Source organism: Phyllostomus hastatus, unplaced genomic scaffold, assembly GCF_019186645.2.
Source record: "Phyllostomus hastatus isolate PE091 unplaced genomic scaffold, TTU_PhHast_1.1 phas_contig_5, whole genome shotgun sequence".
Classification (NCBI taxonomy): Eukaryota; Metazoa; Chordata; class Mammalia; order Chiroptera; family Phyllostomidae; genus Phyllostomus; species Phyllostomus hastatus.
Window position 1 is genome coordinate 2,125,036 of NW_025333897.1, and position 21,832 is coordinate 2,146,867.

The 21,832-nt window shown below is 47.3% G+C and overlaps 1 protein-coding gene and 1 long non-coding RNA gene across 4 annotated transcripts; one reads left to right on the top strand and one right to left on the bottom strand.

The window, feature by feature from the left end:
- Positions 1 to 110: 110 nt before the first annotated feature.
- Positions 111 to 8,319, top strand: RINL (Ras and Rab interactor like). Of its 3 annotated transcripts, XM_045846963.1 has the most exons (12): positions 111 to 248; positions 1,196 to 1,284; positions 1,477 to 1,624; positions 2,971 to 3,073; positions 4,034 to 4,106; positions 4,193 to 4,257; positions 4,376 to 4,486; positions 4,579 to 5,001; positions 5,395 to 5,706; positions 5,966 to 6,097; positions 6,252 to 6,415; positions 6,499 to 8,319. In XM_045846963.1, exons 2-12 carry the CDS (start codon positions 1,235 to 1,237, stop codon positions 6,553 to 6,555), a joined length of 1,638 nt encoding a protein of 545 aa, XP_045702919.1. In that variant the 5' UTR covers positions 111 to 248; positions 1,196 to 1,234; the 3' UTR covers positions 6,556 to 8,319. The 3 variants fall into 3 exon arrangements, with proteins under 3 accessions (XP_045702919.1, XP_045702917.1, XP_045702918.1); XM_045846961.1 differs by having other exon boundaries at positions 4,579 to 5,706; XM_045846962.1 differs by lacking the exons at positions 6,252 to 6,415; positions 6,499 to 8,319 and having other exon boundaries at positions 4,579 to 5,766; positions 5,966 to 6,101.
- On the bottom strand, positions 3,816 to 4,884 carry LOC123823905. The gene is made up of 3 exons (XR_006786612.1): positions 4,757 to 4,884; positions 4,305 to 4,407; positions 3,816 to 3,954 (listed from the first exon to the last, which is right to left on the bottom strand). It is a non-coding gene; the product is annotated as an uncharacterized LOC123823905 (long non-coding RNA).
- Positions 8,320 to 21,832: the final 13,513 nt, after the last annotated feature.

Consider the following 21,832-nt stretch of genomic DNA (forward strand, 5'->3'; position numbering starts at 1 on the left):
CGCCAGAAACAGGGAGGAAGGTCGATGTCAGATACCCCCAGCCCCGCCTCTTCCCCCCTGGAACCCAGCTTCCTCTCTGAGAGGAACACTTTCACTTCCTGCTCCTTCGGCCTCCGAGAACAGGTAGGGCCCCCAGGGACCGAGCAGCTGGCGTTGTTACCCGCAGTTGCCTCCTTTGGTATTAGGCGGCTCCCCAGCCTGCCCTGCCCAGCACCACCCACCTCCTCCTGCCCTCTCATGGGACCCAGGTGAGCATCTGCCTCCCCGCCCCCAACCCCCGCCGCCACCTGCCCCTCGCTGGACAGAGTGCCTGCTTTGGTCCTCTCTTCCTAACACTCTGGGCGTCTGGTCAATGGGCTGGTTGATTTGCTTAGCTGTTTATTATCCCTATTTTCTGTCCACCCCAAGAAGAATGGATGCCCCTGAGAGCAGGGCCCATTCTGCATCCAGAGCACCTAATTCTGGGCCTATACTCAATAAATATTTGTGGGATGCATGGACACATGGACCTAAGCCCCCTACTCCTGGGAGGGCTACAGGAGAAACATTAAAAAATGCCCGCCTCAAACGGTGACCCACTCTAGAACTCTGTACCTGGTTAAGAGCTGAGGTCTGACGGACAGATGGCTAGAGAGAGATGGCTGTGTGAGAAAGCACAGAAAAATAACGGTAGAATGTATGTAGCGAGTATGTGGATGTTCCCTGTAAAATTCTTCCCATTTTTCTGAATGTTTGAAATTTGCACTAAAAAAATGTTGAGGGGAAATATTTGAGGGCCCCTTCGTGGTCTGGGAAGGGAGGAGGAGAGGGGATGTGGGGTAACATTTGTCTCATTTATGGAACCTACTGTGGGTGGAGCCCTTTTACAGGCACTGGGTTATGGGTAGGCTTGTTACTCAGCACGCCCGCATCCACACGGCTGCTCTGGATGTTAAAACCTAAAATACTGCCCTACCGCTTGGTAAATACTTGTCATTTTGAGTCCTCTCCTCTCCCCTCATCCCAAGACACACTGACCTCCCTCCTGGGATCCCCAGAGCACCCCACCATCCAGTGATGAAAGAATTCACTCCTGGCACAGCAAGGGGCCTTGGGTCCATTCTGATTGGTCGGGGTCTTTGTCACCTTGGTTGTAAATGTTTTGAACTTTACTCCTGAACTGGAGCAACCTTGAGCCTTACCTTCCCCCTGCCAGAGGCCAGGCCATGGCTTGCTGGCCTCCCGAATCCTGACGATGGCCCAGCCAGAGGACCAGGCCTTGGCAGGCCCCACCTATGGGGAAAGGTAAGGGCTCCTGGGCTGGGGTCTGCCCCGGGTTCGGAAATCCCTTCCACCCAGTGCTGCCCCCCCCACAGGACACTGAACCCCATCTCTTACCCTTTGCCCCTGGGCTACCCCTTCCTGACCTCTGGGCCCCACCTCAGTGTCCAACTGCCCCTTTCTGACCCCTGGTCTCCTGGCCCCTGCACATCCCAGACTGGAGAATGGAGCAGGCGAGGCCTGCTTAGGGGTCCTCGGGGCCCCAGAGCCACTTCTTCGGCTGCAGAGGACGAGGGGGGTGTGGCAGATCCCAGAGCTGGACACCCAGGGTGCAGAAGCCCTTCTGGAGCTGTGGCCACCGGGGGTGAGTACTCACAGGCGGGGACCCTCTCGAACCCTCCTATGACACCCTGGATCAGTCAGGACTCTGCCAGTTGCTAGCAACATACACAACACAAACAGGCCAAACCGAAAAGGCCACTTACTGATTCAAATGACTGAATAACCCAGAAGTGATTTCAGGAATGCCTGGATCCTGCGAATCAGACAACTTACACATTTCTCTTCATCCTATTTCTTGGCTTTGCTTGAAACTGGGGAATTCTGAATGTTTGGGGCTGTAAGTAACAAGCACTCATTCTACAGTTGTTTTAAAAAGTAGGCATTTATCTTTCCAACATGACCAGAAAGGTGGCTGCGGACTCTGGTTCGGCAGCTTGGGTGGTGTCGAGGGCAGCGGTGCCGCAGTTCTCCTGGACTCCCTCCTGGTTGCCCAGTGGCTGCCCCAGGTCCACGCACACGCGTGTGTTCCAGGCAGAAGAAGAGGAAAAAAAGAAGCTCCAGTTGCATCTGTTTTTTTTTTAAGATTTTTAAAATTTATTTATTTACTTATTTTTAGAAAGGAAGGAGGGAGGGAGAAAGAGTGGGAAAGAAACATCGATGTGCAAGAGAAACATCCATCGGCTGCCTCTCACATGCCCCCAACTGGGGCCATGGCCCCCAACCCAGGCATGTGCCCTGATGGGAATCAAACCTGTGACCTTTCATTTTGCAGGCCAGCACTCAATCCACTGAGCCACACCAGCCAGAGCACATCTACTTCATTTACCAGCAAAAGCAATATCCTTCCGTTTGATTCAGAATATATGGATGGCGCCCAGTAGCAATATTTTTTAAAGCTTACCTAGGAGTTATACAGCCAGAGAGGGGAAGCACTGACTATTCATCTTTGATGGCTCTGCTGAACAAAGCTGCAAGGAAGACGGGGTGGATTTGGATAACACAACTAATGGGTCTACTGTAGCTCCCTCCTTGGGGGAGCTCTCTCCCAGTGGTGGCAGAGATAGCTGTCCCCAGCTCAGCACCACATCTCACCAAGTTAGTAACCCCATTGCAAAAAGAGGCCTCTTCCCAAAGTGCTCTAGCAAAAGTCTTATGGAAGATTTCCGTTGGCTGTTTGGGTCACATGCCCATCTCTGAACCAATCACAGTGGTCAGCACTGTCATCCTACTGGCTAGGTCAAGTCCTGGACCCACTCTGAGGACTTACGGGAGGTCAGTCCTACCCAAAAGTGGACTGAGAAGGAGGGGTACCTTCTCTAAAGGAAATTCGCAGCATGCAGCCCTAAATAAGGGAAATGGATGCTAGGCAGGCAAAAATAACACATCTGCACAAATCCTCTTTGTGCTGACCTTTGTCTCCACCCCCAGAGTTTCCTGGTCACAGGACATGACCCCAGCCAGGTCCTGGTGCTGAGGACAGGACCTTCACCAGGGGAAGTCAACACTTACCAGATCCAGAAGCTTCCTGGAGGTGAGGAGCCTACCCCCCAGGTTTCCAGTCAACAGCAAATTTAGCATCAAAAGCTGTTGACTTTACTTCCAAAACATCTCTCAGATCTTCCCAATCCTTTCCGCCTCCATAGCCCTATTCTGAGCCAACATCAGCCCTTCCCCAGACAAGTTCAGCAGGCTCCTCTCCGGTACCCCTGTGCCCACCCTTTCCTTCCTGCGATCCATTTTGAGCCTAGCAGCCAGAGTGGTATTTTCAATCAATCAGATGTTACACATTTCTGCCTTAAACCCTGCAAAGGATATGCAATATCCTTAAATAAAAATGTAAACTCGTTGTCATGGTTTATAAGGTGTTTCAGTAGCCAGCCTGCCCACCTGTCCATCTGCTGCCCCTCATTTACTCCACCCCAGCCACACCACTCTGTCCTCTCTTCCTTGAGCACACTAGATGAATCCCAGCCTCAGCACCTTTGCATTCATTCACCCCATCTGAATTAATGCTCTTCCTTGAATGAATGGTTTGGCCTCCATCCTTCAGCCCTCTGTGGAACTGTAGCCTTCCTGACCACCACAGTGAAGATAGCCCTGGCCATTTTTAATCACTCTGCTTTGTTCAGAGCACATAATACAATAGATTTATCTTTATTTTTCTACTCATTTATTTTCTGTCTCCCCCCCACTAAAAAGGTAAGCTACAGGAAGGCAGTGATTGTGTCTGCCTTTTCACAACTGGATCCCCAGTACCTGGGAATGAAAAAGTGCTCGACAAATACTTGTCTAATGAATAGATACTTGGTGGCATTGGTGGGATGCAAGCGTAAAGACGCAGGAAAAGGTGCAGGTGCAGACTCCAAGAAGTAGAAATTTCCCTGTGTGAAGGTGCTTGGAGGGACTCAGGGCCTGGAAGAGAGAGTCCCAGGGAAGACGAAGCTGCCACCCTCGTATTTTCTGACTTGTCCCTCCTTGCTCCCTCCCACAGGTGTGTGTCTGGAATCCTCTAACCTCTGCATGCCAGACCTGCCCCATCTCCTGGCCTTCCTATCAGCCAGCAGGTACAGTTCACCCATCACAAGGGTTAAGGGGGATCCTTTCCTAAGCCACCTTACCCACATTATGGCTCCCCCTTATCTTTTCTCAGGGATGTTTTGCCCAGAACTCTGCTCTTGCCCCCTCCTGCTCTAGGGCCTGGGGAACAACACGCAGGTGAGGCATGGTTGTATAAGGGAGGGGGAGGCCAGCTTTCCGCTTACTTGGCCCAGAAGGATGGCACTTGGGGGACCAGATCCTCTGCAGATTGGCAGTGTCCAACTTGGTACCTCAGGGAGGGTGCTGTCCATGGTGAGCAAGATCTACCTGGAGACACACAGAGGCCCGGGGATGGAGCACACTTCCCCAGAGACACCTCCAGAGTCTGCCAAGAAAAATGATCCAGGTTAGCTGGGTGGGGCTCTGGGGCCCTGGGGCCCTGGGATGAGGGAGCTCTTTGCGGCTGTTCTGTGGAGCCAACCCTCTCCTCACATCCAGCCCCTAGGAACCCTGCCCCTCATCGGGTCTCTTGGGTAGAAGGCCCACTCAGCTCAGAAGTACACCATTCTGGGCCAGCTCTGGCCAGCCTGGGGGAGGAGGAGGAGGAGGAGGAGGAGGAGGAGGAGGAGACTGACGACTGCAAAGATGAAGAGGAAGAACCTGAGGATGTGCTTACTAGTCATGTCCAGGCTCTGGCCAGGTCCAGAAGCAGCTACGTGGCCAGACAGTTCCAAGGCCTCAAGGCACGCCTCACCTCAGACGCTGGGGGCCCCCACAGGCCCGGGGACCCCGCCACCGAGCTGCTTCAGGATGTGCGGCACCTCCTTACTGACCTCCAGGATCACTTAGCAAAGGACCCCAGTATCAGGGCTGTCTTGCAGAGAAGGGGGCCTGGGGTCCCCCAGAAGGACGAGGATCTTGGTAATGAAGAGGACTGGGAGGAGACTTATGGCCACTCCCTGAACCCACGCTGTTCACATTTGCCATCACTTGGCCCAACATACGTGTTCACACACACGTTCTTCCTCTCTATCCCTGTGCACACCTTTTCTACTCACACGCCCTTTCCCACACACAGTAACCCCTATTCTGTTCACCGCTCCGTCTCACACAGGTGTGACAGCCCTGATTCCCTCTCTCACACGCGTGTTCACACCCAGGGCCCCTCTTCCACACATGTTCATACCCATGTCTACACTTATGGCGGCCAGAAGCTAGGGAGGGGTGGCAGTGAGCCAGGGTGGATTGGTGGAGCAAGCAGGTGGGTGTGGGGCAGCCCGGCGACTCTTCCCTCCCCCACTCCACATCTCGCAGGCCCCGCAGTGGAGGCGGCCTTGTGCCGCGTGGTACTGGCGCCTCTGAAGCCGGCCCTGTGGGCACGACTCCGCACGCTCCGAGCCCCAGAGCTGCGGCGACTGCGGCGGCGACAGACAGCTCTGAGGGCAGGGGCTGGGCCTCCCGGAGCTCAGGGGGCGGGGCCTGAGGGACAGGGCCCCGCCCTGCGCAGCCGCATCCACTCGCGCCTTGCGCACCTCCACGCCGCTTGCGCCCCACGCCGCAAGGTGGCGTTGCTGCTGGCGGTGTGCAGTGATGTCTACGCGGGGCTGGCTTCAGGCAAGAACAAAGGTAAAGGAGGAGTCTGCATCTACCTGGATGTGGAGCGGCCTTGAGGGTTGCGGGAGCCAGGTAGGAGGCTCCTGTGTGGACATCGATGGGGTAGGGTGACATGCTCTATGGGAGGCGTCTTCGCAGGCCTGGGAGTCAGGTAAGAGGCATTTGAATGCCCAGCAAGGTGAGAGGCAGCCAGAGCTCATGGTACTGGAGATCGGATGGAAGGGGCCTGCACGCCCCCATCTATCTCAGAGCCTGCCCTCGGCTTCCACAGAGCCCCTGGGCGCTGACGCCTTCCTCCCAGCGTTGACCGAGGAGCTTATCTGGAGTCCGAACATTGGGGAGACACAGCTGGACGTGGAGTTTCTTATGGAGCTCTTGGATCCGGAAGAGCTACTGGGAGAAGGTGAGGCCCCCATCCCCAGAACGTCAGGATCAGACAGGGTGGGACCCCAAACAGCCTGACCCTGCAGCAGGTGGAAAGGCAGGCAAACTGAAGGGGCCTTCATGCCCCAAGGGAAGCCAGGAGAGCTGCGTCAACCTCTTCTTCTTGCCCCTAGCTGGGTACTACCTGACCACGTGGTTTGGGGCACTGCACCACATTGCCAACTACCAGCCCGACGCGGGACGTGCGCCAAAGGGGCTCAGCTCTGAGGCCCGTGCCTCCTTGCGCCAGTGGCACCGCAGGCGGACGCTGCACAGACAGGGCCTCACCAGATCCCAGGTGACCAGCCAGTTGGACTGTGGGTAGAGGGGCGGGCTGGCCCTGTTGCCTTTCTGACACGAGGCTCCTGCCTGCCCCCTCAGGCTAACCTGCCTTTGGAGGAACCCTGGGGAATAGAGACTGCGCCAAGGGACCAATGATGAATAGGGGTCTCAAACCTCTCTGTTCTTCAAGCAAGATGCAGAGGCACCTGTTATTTAGGTGCAGCAAGGAGGAGGAGGTCCCAGGAAAAGGGAATAGCCCACCTCTGGGCCTTTGCATTGGCTGTTCCTGCTTCTTGGAATGCCCTTCCCTAACATCCACACTGCTCCCTCCCTCCCTTCTTTCAGATTTTTAGACAGATTTCATAGTCTCAGTGAGGCTCTCTCAGACACAACTGTGTAAGACTGTAATTCCTCTCCTTTGACCTTCCCTGTGGAAGGCAGAATAATGCATCCCACCCCCCAAGTCCACTTCCTAATCCCCAGATTCTGTGCCTATGTTACTTCATGTGGTAAAGGAGACTTCACAGATGCAATTAAATTAAGGATCTTAAAATGGGGAGGTTATCCTGGATTCCGGTGGACCCAGTGTAATCACAGGGGCCTGGTAAGAGGGAGGCAGGAGGGTCAGAGTCAGAGGAAGAGCTACAATGAAGTGAGCAGGGGCTGGAATGAGGGCTGGGAGCCAAAGAATGCCGGCGCCCTCCAGGAGCTGAAAAAGACAAAGAATGCGTTTTCCCCTGGAATCTCCAGCAGAAACTCAGCCTTTAATTTTAGATCCCTAAGGTATATTTTGGACTTCTGACTATCAGAACTGCAAGATAATAAATTGGGGTGGGGGGGGGGCTGCGGTTTAAGCCATGAAGTTTGTGGTAATTTGTTACAGCAGCACCAGAAAACTAATACACTCCCTTACCCTAACCTTTTTTTTTCATAGAAGTTATCACCTCCTAATATACCATATAATATGCTTATTTATTATGTTAATTGTCCATAGTCTCCCCCCCTTAGAATAGCTCCATCCAATAGGAATACAATGCAAGCTACACATGTTAATTCTAAATATTCTAGTAGCTACATTTAAAAAGAAATGAAAAAGGAACAAGTGAAGTTAACTTTAATAACATTTGATTTAGCCCAATGTATCCCAAATATTATTACTTAACATGTAATCAATACTTTTAAATTATTGAGATATTTACCATTTTTCGTGTGTATGTGCTCAAATCTCCAAGATCCACTGTGCAGATCATACTTCAGCACACCTCAGTTCAGACCAGCCACATTTCAAATGCTCAGTGACCGTATTAGGGCTCATGGCTACTATTTTGGACAGTGCAGCCTTAGAATGTCAGCTCCAGGAGGCTAGGCATCTCTGTTTGGTTCACAGCTGAATCCTCAGTGCCTAACAAATGCCTAGCACACAGTAGGTATTCAATAAATACTTGCTGAATGATCCAACAAACAGTTTCTGCAGTAAACTGAAACAGGCTTCCCAAAAGCTATCCGTGTCCTAATCTCTAGAATCCATGATTGTTACCTTATTTGGAAAAGGGCCTCTGTACATGTTGTTAAATTAAGGATCTTAAAATGGGAAGATTGTCCTGGATTATCCAGGGGGGCTCTTGTGCAGTCATGTGTATCCTCATAAAAAGGAGGCAGACAGATTTGACACAAGTAGGAAAAAGCAACGTGAAGCCAGAGCATAGAATCTAAGACAATGGCCTTGAGGTGATGTAGCCTGAAGCCACCAGGAATGCTGTCAGCCACCAGGAACTGGACAAGGTGAGCACAGTTCTCCCTCAGAGCCTCTGAGCCGCCAGGAGGGGGCCCCACTGACCCCTGGATTTAGCCTGGTGAACTGTTTTCAGGCTTGCCGTCTTCAGAACTGTAGCAGAATAAATCTCTATCGTTTTCAGGCAACAAGTTTTTAGTCATTTGTTACCGCAGGCAATGGCAATGCAACAGTTTCTCAGCTCTTAACATAAAAAAAGAGTAGAATTAATATCCAACTGAGTCTCACTGTAACAAGGGACATTCATCTACATAGACAGCAATTAAATAGAAAAACAGGAATGTCACCAGACAAGGACTGGGCCTGGAGTAGGTCTGCCTCAGGCCAGTCAGTGTGTGTGGGTTCTTGACTTCTTGCAGGAAAGAGCTCCGAACACGAGTCCAGGTGATTTTGAGAGTATGTTTATTAAAGCTGGGACCAGTGAAACAAGGATGGGGTTAGCGTAGAAGCAACAGGAGAGAAGCTAGGCGGTGCTCTGCTTTGGCTCCCTAAAGATGTTATAGGAAAGGAGTGAGCCAAGGCAGGGCTGCTGTTAGCTCACTGGGAAGTCAGAGAAAAAGGGGTTTTGGAGACAGGATCAGCGGATAAGCTCGGAATGAGCTGCTGCTGCTGCTGCCCACTGCTCCCTCGGTTGTAAGTCTTACGGAAACCTTTAGATTTAGGAGGAAGTAAAAGGTTCATGCCCAGGAAAGGGCAGGGCATGTTCTATGACAGGGGTCCCCAACCTCAGGCCTGCACACCAGTACTGGTCTGGGCCTGTTAGGAACCGAGCCACAGAGCAGGAGGTGAACTTAAATGCAGTGCACTTGAATCATCCCGAAACCATCCCCAACCCCCAGCCCCAGTCCATGGAAAAGTCATCTTCCATGACACCAGTCCCTAGTACCAAAAAGGTTTGGGACCACTGCTCTAGAGCCAGCCCACCCAAGTCTTTGTTGTAAGGGTTTTTATTTCTCCTCTGCAGGTGAGAATCTTAGGGGGGAGGGTTTCAACAGAATATTCACCAGCTTTCCAGTTGCATTTTTAAAAAGATTTTATTTATTTATTTTTAGAGAGAGGGAAAAGGGAGGGAGAAAGAGAGGGAAACATCAGTACCTCTCATGAGCCCCCTACTGGGCATGTGCCAACCAGGCATGTGCCCTGACCAGGAATTGAACCAGCGACCCTTTGGTTCATAGGCTGGCACTCAATCTACTGACCCACACAAACCAGGGCTCTAGTTATATTTTTAATATGCTGATGCATCAAAATAAGCATATAGGGGAGTTTGCAGTTATTTTTTGGTCTATTTTATTGTTTCACTTTTATCTGGGGTCTCTCTGGCCTTAGTGGGGTTTTTATTTATTTGTTCCCCTGATTTCATCTGTCCTTAGGTTTAGTTGGCACAACTGGCATTAACTGGGTCTCTGTCATCTATCTCCCTGACCAGGGTGGTTTAAACTATGTATTCTCTAGTCCGCAAGGAGAGGTAGAAACCATTTGTTCTCTAGTGTTCTTTTTTTTTTTTTTAAGATTTTATTTATTTTTAGACAGAGGGGAAGGTAGGGAGAAAGAAAGGAAGAGAAACATCAATGTGTAGGTGCCTCTTGCACAGCCCCCACTGGGGGCCCGGCCTGCAACCCAGGCATGTGCCCCGAATGGGAATTGAACCAGCAAGCCTTTGGTTCACAGACTGACACTCAATCCACTGAGCTATGCCAGCCAGGGCTGTTCTCTAGTGTTCTTAGTTAGGGAAGATAAGGTCTTGCAGTTCACCAGCTGGCTATGAGTTGTTCAAACTGTTTGGCCTTGTTTCATTTTCTTGTCTCGGTGTCTCCATTTCTGCTTGCCCAGGAATTGTCCTAGCTTCTTACTGCCCTGCCTCAGAAAGATCCCTCTCAATCCATCTGACAAAGAAATGCATTGTCATTAAAATTTTACATTTTATAATGATCAAAATCATGTGATTTTAGATGTCAATTAAAAATTGTTCCAGGAAAGAGTTTTTGCAATTGTTTTTCAAAGTCCAAAAGCTTAAGGAAGGCGGTGGCCTGTGATCTTCTGTTCAGACGGAACTAAGGGAACAGCCAGGCGCTGAGAGAACTGAGGGGGCATCTCCACCTTCAAGGAAGAGCAGACCTCCAGGGCAAGCAGGACACCAAGAATTGTGTTGCATTTATTTATTATGTGTTTGTGTGAGTGTATTATTAATTTTTAAAATTGTGATAAAAATGTAAAATTTACTCTCTTAAGTACTTTTAAGTGTACGGTTCAGTAGTGTTAACTGTATTCACACGATTGCGTAACAATCCTCTGGAACTTTTTTGTCTTGTAAAACTAAAACAGTAACTATGGAACACAACTCCCATTAGCCCCTCCCGCGGCCCCTGGCAACCACCCTTCTACTTTCTGGTTCCCTGGTTTTGACTACTATAGGTACCTCATGTAAATGGAATCGTGCCATATTTGTTTCTTGGTGAACTGGTGTATTGCACTCAGCTTAATGTTCTCAAGGTCCATTCATGTACTAGCACATGACAGGATTTCCATCTTTTTTTAAAGATTTTATTTATTTATTTTTAGAGACAGGGGAAGGGAGGGAGAAAGAGAAGGAGAGAAACATCAATGTGTGGTTGCCCTCACGTGCCCCCAACCAGAGACCTGGCCCACAACCCAGGCATGTGCCCTGACTGGGAATCAAATCAGCAACCCTTTAGTTCTCAGGCCCGTACTCAATCCACCGAGCCACACCAGCCAGGGTGATTTCCACCTTTTTAAAGACTAAAAAATTTCCACTCTATGCATGCACCACATTTTGTTTATCCACCCATCCGTCAATGGACACTTGGGTTGCTTCCACCTCTTAGCTATTGTGGGTAATACTGCAGTAAACTTGGGTGTGCAACTATCTCTTTAAGACCTTTCATTTCTTTTGGAGATATACTGAGGAGTGAAATGACTGTATCACATAGTAATTCTATGTTTCTTTTTTTGTTGTTTTTATTTATTTTTTTGGTTTTGTTTGTTTTTTATGTTTCTTTTTGTTTCTTGATTTTTTTTGAGGAAATGCTAAACTGTTTTCCATAGCAGCTGCACCATTTTACATTCCCACCAGCAGTGCACAAGGGTTCCAGTTTTTCCACATCGTTATCCTTGCCCACACCTACTTTCTGTTTGTTTGTTTGTTGTTGTTGTTGTCATTTTGATAGTAGGGATCTTTATGGTGGCGAGGTGATACCTCACTGTAGTTTTGGTTTGCCTTTCCCTAATGATTAGTGATGCTGAACATCTTTTCGTATTCTTGTTGGCCTTCTGCATATCTTCTTTGGAAAAATGTGTATTTAAGTCCTTTGCCTACTTTTAAATTGTTTTTTTTTCTTTTGTTGTTGTTAAGTTGTAGGAGTTCTTTATATTCTGGATATTAATCTCTTACCAGATATATAGTTTACAGATATTTTTTTCTAATCTGTAAGATTACCTTTTCACTTTGTCAATTGTTTCCTTTGATGCACAAAAGATTTTGACTCAATCAAAAATATCTATTTTTACTTTTGTTGCCTAATCTTTTGGTGTCATATACAAGGAATCATTGCCAAATTCAGTGTCATGAAGGCTTTTCCCCATGTTTTCTTCTACGAGTTCTATAGTTTTGGGTTGTATATATGTATTTTTTAAGAGTTTGTTTATTTACCCTGGCTGGCGTAGCTCAGTGGATTGAGCATGGGCTGTGAACCAAAGTGTCACAGGTTCGATTCTCAGTCAGGGTACATGCCTGGGTTGTAGGCCATGACCTCTAGCAACCACACATTGATGTTTCTCTCTCTCTCTATCTCCCTCCCTTCCCTCTCTAAAAATAAATAAATAAAATGTTAAAAAAAAGTTTATTTATTTTTAGAGAAGGGAAAGGAGGGAGAGAGGGAGAGAAATATCAATGTGTGGTTTGGCCTCTTGCTCACCCCATACCGGGGACCTGGCCCACAACCCAGAGATGTGCCCTAACTAGGAATCAGACCAGTGACTGGCTTGCAGGCCGGTGCACAACCCACTGAGCTGCACCAGCCGGGGCTGTATGTATGTATTTTTAACATTGTTTTGGTCACATTATCTGACATATAGTCCAAAGTCTTATTTCTCCACCTGTCTCTCCAAAAATAGCTCTTGCATCTTTTTTTTTTTTTTAATCTAAAATTGAATCTGGGCCCTGGCCAGGTGACTCAGTTGGTGGGAGCATCATCCTGTACACCAAAAGGTTGCCAGTTGATTGATGTTTCTCTCACATAATGATGTTTCTCTCCCTCCTTTCCCCTCTCTCCAAAAATAAATAAAATCTTTAAGAAGAGAAGAATACAGTAAAATCTGGGTTTTACATGCTGCAGTTGGTTGGCACATCTCTTTGGTGTCACCTAATCTGAAACAGCCCCCTTGTCTCTTCCGTTTTGTCTTCCCCATCATTGGCCTTCAGAGGAGCCCCGGCCGGCTGTCCTGTGGACAGTCTCACTTTCTGGATTTGCCTGGTGTGTCCTCCTAATCAGATTCTGGGCCTGCACTCAGAGGAAGAATATCCCACAGGTGACATCCAGTCAGGGGCCCCGTGGTCCGATGCTAACATGGTCCGTGGAGTTCAGGAGCACATTAGTTTGGTGGATCCGCTATAACAGAATACCACAGGCTGCGTGGTTAGATAAAAAGAAATTTGGGTAAAAATAAAAAGAAATTTGTGTTCTCACAGTTCTGGAAGTCTGAGATGCAGATGTCAGCAAGATTGATTTCATTCTGAGGCCTCTGTTCTCGGCTTGTCAGTGGCTGTCTTCTCCCTTTTGTCTTCACATGGTGTCCCCTCGGTGCATGTCTGTGTCCTATCTCTTATGAGGACACTACACATATTACACTAGGACCCACCCATATTGTTAGCAAGGATAAGGGTCTCAAGGCCTGGGCCATTCTTACTAAATACTATTCTTGCTAAATGGTAAATGTGGCACAGTGTTTGCAGACCAGCTATAAACGGGATGAGCTGACAGGAACCCCAGCCCATTAGTGTAGCTAACTGAAATCAATGTGTAGTTCACCAAATAGCGTGTGTAAGCAATGGCTAAGCCTGCCTTCTGGGAGGCAGAGCTTTCAACCCGAACTCCCCATCTCCTTTACTTGTTGCAAGTAAATAAAACTACCTTGTGACAACCACGTGTCGATTTTGAATAGAGCACACCCAGTGGTGAGCCCCTTGAGTTTGGTAACAATATGACCTCATTTTATCTTTTTCTTTTTTTAATTGAATTTATTGGGGTGACAATGGTTAATAAAATTATATAAGCATAGAATTCTATAATACATCATTCTATCTTAATTACCTCTTTGAAGGCTCTATTCTGAATACAGTCACCTTCTAAGGACTTCAACATATGAATGTAAGGAGGGGACACAATGCAATCCATTACAGGAAGTGGGTACCAGATCTCTTCCCCATAAAGATGTCTTTCCCTCTTTGCATTAGGATGTCACCTGTGTGTAGTTCTTTGAGACCCTGTGAATAACGTCTCTCCAACAATCTTTTACCCAATGCTTTTAGCACTTCTTGATCCTTGCTGAATTATTGGGATTATTTGTCTATTATATTCTATTTATGTCAGTTGACACTGGGGGCCATGTTATATGAAAAATATATTTAACCCTGGCTGGTGTAGCTCAGTGGATTGAGTGCAGGCCTGTGAACCAAAGGGTCACGGGTTCAATTCCCAGTCAGGGCACATGCCTGGGTTGTGAGCCAGATCCCCAGTTGGGGGCATGTGAGAGGCAACCACACATTGATGTTTCTCTCCTTCTCTTTCTCCCTCCCTTCCCCTCTTTCTAAAAATAAATAAATAAAATATTTTTAAAAAAGGAAGAACACACTCAAATCACATTCAGCCAAGTAAGAGCTAGGAACCAAGGAGGCATTAGATTACTGCCTCCGATCTCATACACACAGGGGGCATATTTTGCTTCCTGAGTGAGTAGAGTGGAGGGCAGGGTAATTTTCTGGTTTAAACATTTCTTTCTTTCTTTTTTTTTTAGGGAAGGAATCCATATTAACATATCTTTTAAAAAATATTTTATTTATTTATTTTTAGAGAAAGAAGGGAGGGAGAAAGAGAGAGAGAAAAACATCAATGTGCGGTTGCTGAGGGCCATGGCCTGCAACCCAGGCATGTGCCCTGACTGGGAATCGAACCTGTGACACTCTGGTTCACAGCCCGCGCTCAGTGGTTTAAACATTTCTGATGACCTCTTTAGGTTTGTTGTGGGAGGCTCAGTTCCTCTTGCCGATTCAGTAAAGTGTTACGGATCAGCAAGCCTATTAGTATGTAAGGAAAGTTTATTAGTGATACATTCTCATGGAAGAGAACCAGCCTAGCTTGGATGGGGAGAAAGGCGCAGGTGCTCCAGCTCTTTGTTCTGAGGACTTACACAATTGTGGGGTGGGGGTGAGGGAATCTGGTGGGAGAAGGTGGTGCTCACTCTTCCAAGGGAGGACCTGACCTTCTAAGCATAAGTACGGGTGGAGGTCTGTTAACTCAGACTTTTATCTTGTTCCAGACCACCGCTTGTTATCCTATTAAAAACAGGAGGCAGTTAATCAAAGTTATTTATGAGCTTTTTCTGCCAGTACTATGGACCCCCCCACCCCTCCTCCTTCTCATAAACTTCTGCCTAACAGACTTATCATTAACGCATAAATTGAACATGCATACAAAATGACTCTGATATAGCAGGCAGCTAGACAGGCATGAGCAGAGTTAGAACGAAGTCAGGTATGGGACGTCACCATGGTAGACAACCCCAGGCACCCAGCAATGGGCAAAACTGGGGTGGGACCTCCCCACCCAGGGTGGCCTTTCCTCCCTCCCCTGGCGCATCCGTGCTCATACAGATTAGACCTCCTGACCTTTCCTCCCTGGCATGTTGCTTTCATGTTGAAACCACAAAAGTCTGTGGTGGTGCTGCCTGTCACCAGCAGAACCAATGAGCAGGGACAAGGATTGAATCTTTATGGGCACTTTATTCACATGTCAGCAATCTGAGAAGACAGCAGGTTACATACCCTCAAAAACTGTCTTAATGTTTCATCTCAAACTGAGAGAAAAAAGGATAGATAAAGCATTGGAATAAAGGTTAGTTGGATGATTTGTAGTCCAAGAGGTGATTTTCCTAGTATTCCTTCATCTGGTGATCAAGTATTTTTTTAAAGGTTTTATTTATTTATTTTTAGAGAGAGGGAAAGGGAGAGAAACAGCAATGTGTGAGACACACATCAACTGGTTGCCTCTTGCACACCCCCAACTGGGAACCCGGCCAGGAACCCAGGCATGTGCCCTGACTGGGAATCGAACCAGCGACCTTTTGTTTCACAGGCCAGTACTCAACCCACTGAGCCACACCAGCCAGGGGTACTGACCAATTCTTTATCTGCATCATGGATGTTCCCTCCCTGGAACGCAGCGGCTCAGATACCATCTTCATCTGCTTGCAGACCACCTGGAGCATAAAGGTTGAACTGCTTGTGGACCTCCATGCATCCCAGTTCCTGGAACCACAGCTTTCCACGTGCATTAATCACTTCAGTCTGTCAACTAAGGCTAAAATTTTTAACACCTAAGTTCCACCTATCAGATATCTACCTCCTGGTGTGAAATGACATTTCCTGTTTGTTTGTTTGTTTGTTTGTTTAAAGAGTTTATTTATTTGTCTTTAGAGATAGGGGGATGGAGGGAGAAAGAGGGAGAGATACATCAATGTGTGGTTGCCCCACACACACCCCTCACTAGGACCCTGGCCTGCAACCAAGCCATGTGCCCTGACTGGGAATCAAACCAAGGACCTTTGGCTTTGTAGGCTGGCACTCAATCTACTGAGCCACACCAGCAAGGGTGACATTTCCTATTTAAATAAATGTCCTGCAACCTAGGCATGTGCCCTGACTGGGAATCGAACCTGTGATGCCTGGTTCGCAGCCCTCACTCAATCCACTGAGCTACGCCAGCCAGGGCTAAATAAAATATTTTTAAGAATAAAAATAAGAGCTCTGGCTGGCATAGCTCAGCGGATTGAGCGTGGGCTGCGAACCAAAGTGGCACAGGTTCGATTCCCAGTCAGGGTACCTGCCTGGGTTGCAGGCCATGACCCCCAGCAACCGCACATGGATGTTTCTCTCTCTCTTTCTCCCTCCCTTCCCTCTCTAAAAATAAATAAATAAAATCTTAAAAAAAATAAAATAAAATAAGATTTCCCTTCTGTCATGCCAACAGGGTTGGAGGGGATCCCCAGGATGGAGAGGCAGGAAAGAGGAGGGTGGGAAGAGGCTGGGCCAGAACCAGGTTGGGGCCATGGAAGGGGAGGATGGGGTGGGGAGAGGGTGAGAAGGAGGCATCCAAGATGAGGTTCAGGGATGCTGTCTAGGTACTGTGGGATTGTGAGGGCCCCTGAGATAGGACCAGAAGGAGGAGCATGCTTCTGGGAGATGCTTTGGCCAATTTGGGGCACCATGGGAGTGAAAACCCAGAGGAGGCATACAGCACAAAGCCCAGAGCCCCAGGGAGAATAAGAGGCCAAGTGACCCAAAGCCCTAATACCTGATACCCTAAACATCTGCCATTGGAGTTTCGCTTTCCCATACTTGCCACATATCCGTGCATCATCTGTACATTTAGCTACTTAATTTTTCTTTATTTTTTAAGAGCTCTGTAAATATTTATTGAATAAACAGATAAATGAGTAAATAGATGTTAACACTTGCCTATGTAATAACATATTTTTATTTTATTTTATTTTTAAAAAATATTTTATTCATTTGTTTTTAGAGAGAGAGGAAGGGAGGGAGAAAGAGAGGGAGAGAAACATCAATGTGTGGTTGCCTCTCAAGTGCCCCCTACTGGGGACCTGGCCCACAACCCAGGCATGTACCCTGACTGGGAATTGAACCTGTGGCCCTTTGGTTCTCAAGCCGGCATCCAATCCACTGAGCTATGCCAGCCAGGGCTAATAACATATTTTTAAAGAAACCCATCCAGTATCTTTCAAATTCTCATTAATAATTTTCTTTAAATCAACTCTTTTTTAAATTCAACACATTTGGCCTGCAACCACACATGGATGTTTCTCTCTCTCTCTCTTTCTCTCTCCCTTCCCTCTCTAAAAATAAATAAATAAAATATATATATATATATTCATAAATATAAATATATATATTTATTTTTAGAAAGAGGGGAAGGGAAGGAGAAAGAGAGGGAGAGAAGTACCAATGTGTGGTACCCCCCCTTCCACTGGGGACCTGGCCTAGAACCCAGTTTGATTCCCAGTTTGATGCCCTGACTGGGAATCAAACTGGTGACCCTTTAATTCATAGCCCATGCTCAATCCACTGAGCTACACCAGCCAGAGTGGTTTTTATATTTTTGATATCTAAATTAAGCCCGTGTCCCTTGCTAATTGGCCTACATGAAAATTAAAAATTTCTATGCATCAAAGGAAATAATAACCAGAATGAAAAAGTAGTCTACAGAATGGGAGGAAATATTTGCAAATCATAAGGAATAAGGTTTAAAATACACATAGATTTCCTAAAACCCAGCAACCAAAAAGCAAACAACCCATTTAAAAATGTGCAAAGGACTTAAAGATATCTCTCCAAAGAAGCTTTAAAAGAAGAAGAAGATAAACAAATGGCTAATAGGCACAAGAAAAGACACTAAACATCACTAATCATTAGGGAAATGAAAACCCAAACAAAATGGGCCAACACCATTTATTCTGTGGCTTCCCGGGGGACACTAGCTAGTACTTAGTGGCTCACCTGCCTGTTGGAGGAGATCATGGAGAAGACATGACCGCCAGTTGACCCTTGAGCTAGACCTGGGCAATCAGAAGCTCCCCTTTCCTTCCCCTGTCCTTGAAATGTACTTCTGCCCACCGTTTCCACAGTGGGAGCTGTTCCAAGGACATAGCCTTGAAAGAGAACGGAGCTGTAGAAAGTGTCTGGCCGGTACAGGTGACTGAGCCCCGTTCAGGCCTCTACAATTAAGGGCCTAACATGCGGGTGGGGAGATCTATCTGTTTTGTAGCAGCCCAAGTCAAGCTCCAGAAGTTCCCTTACTTACAAAACCGGCCACTTACCAATCTGGAGTGGCCTGCCTCTTTCTTAGGTCTCTCCCTGCTCTCTGTGTATGGGAGCCAGTTTGTGAGCCAACAAGGCCACAACCTTAGTAGGTAAAGATTGCCTTGCCAGCATCCCCTTTTTACAGAGTAAAACTCACATCAGAGGAGTTGCCCAGAGACACACAGCTAAGAAATGACAGAGCCAGGATTTGGACCCAGGGCATCTATCTCCTGAGCAATGTGTGCTCCCAACCTCCAAACCGTACCAGGCTTGCAGAGAGGATCTAAGTCAGATCTTAGCTTCCAAGGGTGGGAATTTTCTGTGTCTTGTTCACTGCTGACTTCCCAGTGCCTGAAACAGGGCCCAGCACTCAGAAGTGCCTACTAAATATTTTTTGAGTAAAAGAATGAATGAATTAAAATAAAGCCTATATGTTCAACCAGTTTATTATTATTATTAAATAAATGATACCATGTTACAACTATTTGGGAAAATGGCTGGGCAGTTTCTCACAATTTTTAAAAAGATTTTATTTATTCATTTTTAGAGAGAAGGGAGGAGAAGGAGAAAAAAAGGGAGAGAAACATCAATGTGTGGTTGCCTCTCGATCACCCCCTACTGGGAACCTGGCCTGCAACCCAGGAATGTGCCCTGATTGGGAATCAAACCTGAGACCCTTTGGTTCGCAGCTCGTGCTCAATCCACTGAGCTACACCAGCCAGGCAGTTTCTTACAAATATTAAATGTATACCTGCCATAGGACCCAGGCATTCTACTCCCAAGAGTATATGCCAGAGGAAAGAAATGGCCACTCATGCCCTGACCAGTATGGCTCAGTTAGTTGGGCATTGTCCTGCAAAGCGAAAGGTCACCAGTTTGATTCCTGATCAGGATCAGGGCACGTGACTGGGTTGTGGGCCCAGTCCCTGGTTGGGGGCCTGTGCAAAAGGCAACCAATCTATGTTTCTCTCACATATTGATATTTCTCTCCCTCGCTTTCTCCTTCCTTTTCTCTCTCTCTAGAAATAAATAAAAAATCTTTTAAATGTCCACACAAAGACTTATACACCAATGTTCCTATCACCTTCATTTGTAATTGCCAAAACTGGAAACAACCCAAATATCCATCAGTGGGTAACTCAGTAAACAAATTGTAATGACTTAAAACTATTCCATGCGATGGAGTAATACCCAGAAATAAAAAGAATGAATTCTTGTTCAACATTTATGAATCTGAAAAAAATGATATTGAATGAAAAAAGCCAGACACAAGAGTTAATGCTATATAAATTCATTCTAGAAAATAAAAACTAACCCACAATGACAGGAATCAGATCTGCGGTTGTCTGGGGATGTGTGTGTGGAGGGGCAAGGGCTGGAGGGTTCATCAAGAGGCAGGAGGAAACTTGGGGATAACGAAGACGTTCATTATCTTATGGTGATTATCTCAATTGTGGTGGTGGTTTCACAGGTTTAAACTCATAAGTTAAAACTCATTAACTTGGATTCTTGAAATATGCGTGGTTTCTTCTATGTCAGGTATACCTCAGTAATGGTGGGGAAATAGCATTACGACTGTATAATGAAACTGAGAACTTGTCGTCTACAGGCTGGCTTTACCCAGTGGCCCCTGAGAGCATATGAGTTTTCAATCTGAGGTGCAACAGACCGTGAAGCTATTTCCACTTTGGGCCCTGGGGAGGCTAAAGAAAAGAGTGAAAAAGAAAGCTGGCCTAATTCTGCTTTGGGGCTTGTCACATTTCTCCTCTGAGACCCCTGGCCCACAGGAGAGCAGTTTCTTGAATGGGGGAAAAGAAAAATGAGAATATGCACAGGGGAAAAGCAGCTCAGCAGATGAGAACAGTCACTGGTGGGAAGGCAGACAGGGTGGCGAAAGCGAGGGAGAACAGTAGATGAGGTGGAAAGTGGCTGTAGTTCTCAGGAAACGAGAGGGTCATGACTGAGAGTGAGGATGAGGAAGAGCTGTTGGAGGTTTGACGAGGTCTGATATATCACTTGGGAGAGTGAGATGATAAGGGGCATAGGCAAATTCGCTGGGCAGCATTATGGCTCTACTCCAAGTCAGTGGGCATGAGCTTAAGGTAAGACCAATTAACATGGGTGAATATTTTTCTCCATCCCCATTCCCTTGCACAGATGCAGATGTGCAACAGGTAGAGCCTTAGATTTAACAAGGATTGTGGTTTCACCAGATGAATAGGACGGAGAGTGGTGTGTGCAGAGTGTGTGTAAAGTGTGATTATAATGGTTGGTCAAGGCCTCTCATCTGTGTGACAACGAGGAGCCTTAGAGGTTGTGGAAAGATGGTAGGGCCAACGGATTTTTGGAGCTGAGCTTCTGAAAGGAATGAACTAGAAAGACAGGTGATAGGTAGAGGGCAAGATGCCTGAAATTAAGTTCTGATGGGCCTGTGGTTATTGAGACAAGGTCTAAGTGTGACCACGGGGGAGAGCAATATCACTGGAGGAAAGAAGGTCTAGGAACCAAGAGACTGGGATGGTGTGAGGATCACCTACCTTCACACAGAAATTACCAACAATGAGGACAGGAGCAGCATCAGAGACAGTGAGCTGGGAGCTAAAAAAATCGTGGAGAAGTAAGGAGTAGGGACCATTACTAACTGCTGACTAGAAAACAAAATGTGGTACATCCATACATGGAATATTTGGCTGCAAAAAGGAATGAAGCACATCCTATCACGTGGGTGAACCTTGAAAACAATGCTAAGTAAAAAAAGCCAGTCAAACACATATTGTATGATGCCACTTATATGAAATGACCAGAACAGGCAAATCCACAGAGACAGAAGGTAGGTTAGTAGTTGCTGGGGGTTGAAGGGAGGTGACTATTAACGTGTATGGAGTTTCTTGGAGGGGGAGGCTGATGAAAATGTTATGGAATTAGACAGTGGTGATGGTTGCACAACTTTGTGAATATACTATAACAGCCTGCCTTGCAGGTTCCACTTTCAAAACAAACCCACAACCTGCCCATGTCAACCCCTCCACAAACCCACCCTGATCCCAACTACCTTCTTCAGCCCGCTCCATTGAATAGGCCTACTGTCTTTCTGTTCTCACCGACATCCCAGTGTTTCTCGTATATACTTCATGCAGCCACAGGCCTCCTGTGAATACCTGACCCAGATCAGGGCCCTCCCCTGCTCAGAACCCTCCTGTGGCTCCACCTCTAAGCCCTTTCCAGGGCCCATGAGGCCCCTCACAGATTACCCCTTCCCCCATTTTTCTGACAGCGTGGCCTACCACATACCCCTCACTAACTCTACTCCAGCTACAAAGGCCTCTAGCAATTCCTGGAACACACCAGGCACACTTCCACCTCAGGGCCTTTGTACTGGCTCTACCCTCTGCTTGGAGCCTCTTCTCCTAGTATCAACATGACTTCCCCTCTCCTCCCCTGCAGGTTTTTGCTAAAATGTCACTTTCTCAGTGAGGTTTCCCCTAATACCCTTTTGGGCTTAGCCAACTTCCCCATACAGTCCTCCTCCT